This window comes from Bison bison, unplaced genomic scaffold (assembly GCF_000754665.1).
Source record: "Bison bison bison isolate TAMUID 2011002044 unplaced genomic scaffold, Bison_UMD1.0 scf7180017864524, whole genome shotgun sequence".
Taxonomy (NCBI): Eukaryota; Metazoa; Chordata; class Mammalia; order Artiodactyla; family Bovidae; genus Bison; species Bison bison.
Genome location: NW_011495075.1, coordinates 4,918,076 through 4,926,164, shown reverse-complemented (window position 1 = coordinate 4,926,164; position 8,089 = coordinate 4,918,076). Strand labels below are relative to the sequence as shown.

Sequence of the window (8,089 nt, the reverse complement as noted above, 5' to 3'; positions counted from 1 at the left end):
TAATTTCATGGCTGCAGTCACCATCTGCAGTGATTTTGGAGCCCAAAAAAATAAAGTCTGACACTGTTTCCCCATCTATTTCCCATGAACTGATGGGACCAGATGCCATGATCTTCGTTTTCTGAATGTTGAGCTTTAAGCCAACTCTTTCACTCTCCACTTTCACCTTCATCAAGAGGCTTTTGAGTTCCTCTTCACTTTCTGCCATAAGGGTGGTGTCATCTGCATACCTGAGGTTATTGATATTTCTCCCAGCAATCTTGATTCCAGCTTGTGCTTCTTTCAGCCCAGCGTTTCTCATGATGTACTCTGCATATACAACCTTGACGTACTCCTTTTCCTATTTGGAACCAGTCTGTTCCATGTTCCATGTTTCTAACCTTGAACTATCCAAAAAAAGTTGGAAAAGCATGTATTTTTATTATTTTTTGCAGGATATAACCAGAATAATACTGCTATAAAAATTTCTTAGGGGAAGTGTTTTCTGAGTTGATTTTAATATTTCTCTATTATAATACAGCATGCTTGAATTATCCTCCAATTAAATTAATGAATTAAAAAAATATAGCATGCTTGTACTGGATTCCAAAATACTTTTTACGCATTTATCAGTTACCAGAACAGGTACAGAATCCAAACATTATTAATATGTACTAATAACCCATAATTTTAATTTGGCAAAGATAGGGGTCATTTTATGAAATTAAAGCAAAAAAGTTTTCCGTGATTATAAAAGTTTTTACGTTTCACATTTTTCATAAGCTTGCTTTTTAAATTATGTAAATAATGAATCAAGAGTATACAGTATAATTTTTAAATGACTAAATTACAAGTGATTTTTGGAATGGGACTATTCTTACCAGGGGATTGACTGCATACCTCACACAGAGTCTCAGAACTGAAAGCTAACTTAACCTCCTACTACTCAAGTCTCCTGATTTTTACCCAAGTGAATAGGAAGAGCAACTTAATGAAAATCTTAAATTATAAGAAAAATCTTCCCCAAACCTTTTATTTTCTATGAAAATACCTCTGTTGGGAAGATGTTAAATTAACAATTAGTAGAATTTCCCTTTATTTAGAGTCAAGAAAGTCTTGAGTGGCAGTTAAAGATCAAAACTACTTCTGATTGTTAAACTTCCATTTGCCTACAGACCAGAAGACTTAACAGGATTTAACCCCCCAAAAAGAAAATTGTTTTAAAATAAATTCAGTAAAATCCAAAGACACCTATGAAAATAGATAAATTTGAATAATTCACTTTAACAATCAGAATCTCTAAAATAAAAAACACATTTCTATTATGTCAACTCAAATTTATGCACAGAGGCACTGCAGGATATGTTATCTGCATGGCTTTGAATTTCTGAACAACAAGAGACATAGCTTCTGAGGGAACGCTGAACCACAAAGTCAGGTAAATGTACAATGAAATCCCAGGTTTAAATCAACTGGTAAGGCTGTTGAGGGTGGGGTTCTCCTCGCATGAACACAGACAACAAATCTCTCTTTCTTATCAGGTGGGGGGAATTCAATAATAATGTATAAATCAAGTGTTTACTTCAAGGTTATCAAATAAAGTTTCCATCAAAAAAATGTTCTTTCACAGAATACTAAGTTATGCCCAACCATTCTTGATCACCAATAGAAAATACATAATATTAAGAAATTTCATCCACAGCATTTTTCTGACTGAATCCCAATATGAATTATGTCCCAAATTAGGAGATATAGAAAACACATATTTATACATACCAAAACTTGACCTTGGGTTTCATTCCAAATGGGTTATGCTAAATTATTATTTTTTTTGGGGGGGGGGTCATGCTAAATTATTATCAGATTTCATGTGGAGATTTTTCAAAGAGAAACATCACCAAATTAGCTCATTATGTATCTCATATGCCAAATCTTAAATTATACCTCAAATCATTTGGCATGGCGTGAAGAACACTTCACTAAAATATTTAACTTTAAAGTAGAGAAGTATGCCGTAAGTCAAAACTCTTCCCTATTCAGAACCAACTGGAATCTGTCAGGATAGTCTTAAATAAGTCACATTTTTTTTAAAGCTACAAAATATTTTTTGCTTCTAGAAGAGATCAAATTTAATCTAAGGAAAGGACAGAAAAGACAAATCATCCAAAATTTTTTTCTCTCACCCCCATCTGTCATCTTTTCCCAATTTGATCTTTGCCTTTTAACCTGAGGTTTTCAGTTTAAGGGGGAAAGGTCAAAGGACTCTTATCTGCATGAGAATGGGCAGAGAGGAGGACAGCTGGAGCCTCAGGAATAACACAACTGCATCAGGAGTCTGACTCCGAGCATCTATGAAACACACCAAAAAAGGTAAAAGATCCAAAGTGAGAGAATCAAATTAGTAAACTACATATGGTTCCAGAGCTCATTAGCTGCCTCTCATAAACCCCTCTGAAACAGCAAGTTAAAGGCTTCTTACAAGTCAGAGGTCAATCTTTCACCTTAGTTCAACTAAAGAGGAGCTTACTGAAAACTTACTATTCCATTTGAAATGACCTGGAGGATCATGAAGGATACTAACCAAAAGTAACAGACAACACTTTCCAGCTCACAATCTGATGAGGCAGGGAAATAACAACCAAAATCCTAGGTGGACATTTTAAAAACCTCCTAAAGAAATGTTGGTGATACAAGGGTTATTGGAAAGTAGCCCTGGAAATGTTTCAAGAATAAAGAGGACTTCTGATAGAGATGATACAGGAGGACACTGAAGAATCACAGGTCTTCTCCATCTGCCTGTTCTTTTCATTCTACCGGTCACCAGTCCACTGAAGCCTGCAGCTCTGATCCACCCTGTCCCGCGTCCCATTCCCAATGCTGCTCATCCTCCTAGCCCAAGCCTGAATAACCCTCTGCTCTTTCCAACTTCCTTCTCTTCCCTGAAGCCAGCTTACCTTTCTAAAACTCCTATGGTGGTCCTCTGTTTTCTCAACTTTTTATCACTTACTGGATTAAAAACTCCTCTGCACTGCATATAAACCATTCAAAATGTGACCTCTGCTCACTTCCCAATCCTCATCTATCATCATTTTCATTATGCCCATTACTTGCCCACCCTGATGAGGAAGGCAATGGCACCCCACTCCAGCACTCCTGCCTGGAAAATCCCATGGATGGAGGAGCCTGGTAGGCTGCAGTCCACCGGGTCGCAAAGAGTCAACACACGACTAAGCGACTTCACTTCCACTTTTCACTTTCATGCACTGGAGAAGGAAATGGCAACCCACTCCAGTGTTCTTACCTGGAGAATCCCAGAGACAGGGGAGCCTGGTGAGCTGCCGTCTATGGGGTCGCACAGAGTTGGACACAACTGAAGCGAGTTAGCAGCAGCAGCCCACCCTGAAATCACCCCAGTTTTAGCAATTTCTAGAACCTAACTACCTTAAAGTCTTTGTACTTGTTGGTCCTTCTGCCTTGCAAGCTCCTCCCTTTCTTAGGTTCTCAGCTCAAATGCTACCTGCTCCATGAAATCTTTCCAGATTCCCCTAAGCCTCTGTCCCTGTCCTGATAAGATTATCTTTATTATAATTTTGTTTTTGCCTGTACTCATTAATCTCTAAGATTCTTGATGACAAAGGACATATCATTTCATATTTGTTTAGTGTCTGGCATAGTACAGACACTTAGAAACTATATTAATGATGAATAAGCAGCTTGCATTCACTGCACACCTAAATTTCACAGTATTGTAATTTCATACTATATTCACACAAATTTCACGAAGACTATGCTATTTAATCCTCATAGTAACCCCAATGAGAAGGTACTATTAGCATCATCCATTCTATCTGTGAGAAGACAAAAGTACACACAGGTGAAGTAACTCACATAAGACCTGGATTCAAAAATGCAGGCAGTCTGACATTACCACAGCTCATATCAATGCTTCGTAACCAGTATGATAAAATCATAATCTCAATCTCTTCTCTTTCTCTGCACAGGGGAGAAGTCAGCAGCCCCACTGAGGCTAAGCAAAAGAGGGGTTCAATAAGAGGGGGATAATATAAAACACATTCAGAAAGGAGGCTGGAAATAAGCTGACAATGTGATCTATTGATACCCACATTTATCTGATTATCTGAACTAACCTTAGTTCAAAAAGCTGCAAAATGCCTTCTTCTTAGTACATCAAGAACTTAACTTATGCAGTATTTCCCCAAATAGTGTGCACAGAACTCTAGTTTCCCGGGAGTTTCCAAATGTCCCGTGATAAAGTTATCTGAGGAAATGCCAGGTTAAGTAAAATTAACAGGTTTGTTTGCTAGAGAATTTGAGAGTGTTAATAGAAATTGAGTATCGTCTTCCTTGTCTTACCTGAACACAGAATCCCTTGCTCACAATGCATCCCACAGGCCCAGTGTTAGATACAAGAGCCTGATATCTATCTGTTGGGCCACAATGCCACTGGCAGACTGACCCTGCTCTCACACATCTCAAATCAAATTAGGCCAAATTAAGGAAATGGCAACCCATTCCAGTATCCTTGCCGGGAAAAATCCCATGACCAGAGGAGCCTGGCGGGCTATAGTTCATGGGGTGGCAAGGAGCCAGACACGACTGAGCAACTGAGCCCGACTGAGAACAAGGCATGACACAGGAAGCGTGTGCTAAGAATACAAAGTTTAAAAAGGCAGAATCAACTAGAAAGATGAAATGTTGTCAGGTATCTCAATTCAAGAATGTTCTTCTGTTCCCTGTAATGCTCACAGTATGTGTTCACAGCTCCACAAGAATATTTACCAGACTTAGTTTAACAAGCTACTTGTATCCACACACTCTTCCAACTGACTAGTTGCTCAAAAAAAGTTACTCTATTCATTTGCACAGAACTTTAAACACAGTAAAAATAGCCATGAACAATTATTAAGTTGGATTGTCAAAAGCATTCTAATTTAGAAAAAAATATTCAAAGGCATAAAAAAGCAAAAAAAAAAAGGCACCTACTGCTGTGTCATAGTTTACACTGTTGAGTATTTTGAGAGCAAATGATTATCAATACCTTATTTAACCAATTTCCTCCTAACTCAATAACATCAGTGACTGAAGGGAAGTTGCTCAGTCATGTCTGACTCTTTGCCACCCCATGGACTGAAGCCTGCCAGGCTCCTCTGTCCATGGGATTTTCCAGGCGAGAATACTGGAGGGGGTTGCCTTTCCTTCTCCAGGGGATCTTCCTGACCAGGTTATCAAACCTGGGTCTCCAGCACTGCAGGCAGACTCTACCATCTGACCCACTAGGGACACATGGGGATATATTAAATGTATGTAAGTAATTTTACAAGGTCAAATAATACTTATCTGCTTCTTTTATGGAGAAGGCAATGGTACCCCATTCCAGTACTTTTGCCTGGAAAATCTGGCTGCAGTCCATGGGGTCGATAGAGTCGGACACGACTGAGCGACTTCACTTTCACTTTTCACTTTCCTGCATTGGAGAAGGAAATGGCAACCCACTCCAGTGTTCTTGCCAGGAGAATCCCAGGGACGGGAAGCCTGATGGGCTGCCGTCTATGGGGTTGCACAGAGTCGGACACGATTAAAGCAACGCAGCAGCAGCAGCTTCTTTTATCATTCTATGTGGTAAAATACAGTCCCCAATTTCATAACTCTCATTTATATGTAAATAGGTGAACTGCTGCAATTTTAAAGTTCATGTTATAAAGTCCATATAAGACACCTCCAAAAATTATTTTACTAGCAAGTAAGCTCTCCTGAAATTAAATATTCACTGACTGCCTGCAATGCAGGAGACCCAGGTTCGATCCCTGGGCTGGGAAGATCCCCAGAGACTGGAATGGCAGCCCACTCCAGGTATTCCTCCCTGGAGAATTCCATGGACAGAGGAGCCTGGTGGACTACAGTCCATGCGGTTGCAGAGTCAGACACAGATGAGCAACTAATACTTTCACTTTTATATGCTTTTCACTTTCATATCACTTTTCATATGCTTTTCATATATATGCTTTTCTAATAAAGAAAAAATTGATTTCTTCATTATTATAATAACCCAAGAATACTACTAGGACACTTCCTAAAGTCTCTGCCTACAGAATGAAGGCATTTATTACATTTAGTAACTTAGTTTTATCTGTAACTATTCTTAATCTGAAACATCCCAGTTCTAAACAGTACTGGATACTGGAAAAGTGACTATATTTATGACTCACATATTACCACGCTCAAGGGGAAACAGTACAAGAATTATTAAATTACATACAATATGGCCTATTTCAATTTTCTATGATGACTCAAAAATAGCGCTTAAATTAAATTAGCATATAAATCAAAATGTTATATTTGTAATTATTGACACTCTGGAATTTTTCATACTAAACACAGTAACTAATGATCTGTCACCTACTGCCAGGACACGAGGAAAAGAAAATAAAAGGTAATATAAATACTTAATTCCTGAATCACAACAAATTTATAACAGGATAAAATACAGATCAAAAATCAAATACCCTCCATACTTTTCAAAAGTTATTTTCAAAGTTTAGTTTTTAATAATCACCTTTAAAGTACCCATGAAAAGTAAACTATTAGAGACAAGAAACATGCTTTTCTTTCTTACCTATGCGGTCAAATGTCTTATCGCATTTGGGACACTGCAATATTTTTTTGTTACTGTTCTGAATGATTACAGGGGTTAACCCCTCATGAATGCTTCCAACAGAATCACCGGCCTCTGGCTCCTCTTCTGCATCATTCTGATCTTTTTCACTCTGTTCTTCAATGTCAGAATATTCATCTGACATTTCCTCCTCTAGCTCATCTTCTTCAGCATTATATTCACTTCCGGGGTCCTCAGAATCATTTCTATCTGACTTTTCCTTATCAAAACTGTCTTGATTCAAATTGTCTGACCCATCACCACTTTCTTGCTCATCATCACTGGTGTCCTCAAACTTAACAGGGCACTTTCGATTCCGTTTTGATCTTCTTGTGGAAAAACTTCTCTCCAGCATTTTTAACCCATGTTTTTTCCCTAATAAAAGGGACCTATGGGTTTTCGACAAATGATTCTCTAAAGACTTCTTATAACAAAAATGTCTACTACAGAATTTACACTGATGATTACTTGATAGTCTTCCAGTTAATTCACTTAGTGTTTCTTCTGGTGATGACTTTTCAGTTAGCTCAGACTGAAAAGTGGCAACATTTTCGTTATTTAGCAGCTTAACTGCATCTATAATATCCAGAAACTTTGCAGCCTCTAAAACAAGAGGGATTTCATATTTGTACACAAAAAATTCTGATGTGTAAAGAAATTCAAGCAAATGCTGAAAAACGGAGTGCGTTACGTGATCCAGGGTGACAACATCCGTGCTCGGATTTTTGCTCAAACACGCATGGAAATAACTACTGCCAACAGCAACGACAACTTTATGGGCGCTAAATTCTTTTCCTTCTACTATGATAAGTAAGTCACAGAAAGAAGGTTGCTTCTGCCTGTCATCATTCAAATACTTCAGCAAGTTCTTATTGTACTGCAAAGAACTCAGAAGTTTCCTCTGATCCGGGGAGGGAGGAAGTTCCTGATAACAGCGTAGGGCTTCAGGAGCTGGTCTTTCTGTGGAATGAGCGTAGGTTACTTGGTCACACTCCTCTACAACATTTCCTTCCGGGGAATCTTTATGGTAGCCTAGATGGATCTTCTCGTCAAGATGTGAAGTAACCTTTCTCCTCTTCTTCATTGCAGTACAACGGTTTCAGAACAAGAAACTTCATAAGTGTCTTGAGGGATTTATGAAGGAAAACAGGATTGTCTGGGATCACAGCTTCTGGAGGGGCGTGCCCGAGGGTTGCATGGTCTGTGAAGAAGAGAGTAGAAGCATGTAAAACAACTCCACGGCCCAGCCATCCTAAGTCACTCGCGGTACTGTCAACAAAACCTTCCTAAATGAGAAGTAAATTATGACAAAGTCACCGCTTCCACGCATTCGTGGCTGAGATTTTAGGGCGGAGAACGAGGAGGGCAGGGTTAGAAAAAGACAGACAACAAAAGAATAATTTTGAAGGAGGCAGGGCACACCTTGCAGGCCCTATT

General features: G+C 38.7%; 1 protein-coding gene across 1 annotated transcript in view; it reads right to left on the bottom strand.

Annotated features, from left to right (window-relative positions):
* ZBTB41 (zinc finger and BTB domain containing 41) overlaps positions 1-7,854 on the bottom strand; it is a 39,437-nt gene extending 31,583 nt beyond the window's left edge. The window contains exon 1 of the mRNA XM_010831102.1: positions 6,614-7,854. Coding sequence (XP_010829404.1) covers positions 6,614-7,736 — 1,123 coding nt within the window. The 5' untranslated portion in view covers positions 7,737-7,854. The remainder of the gene's footprint in view (positions 1-6,613) is intronic.
* Between the last annotated feature and the right edge of the window lie 235 nt (positions 7,855-8,089).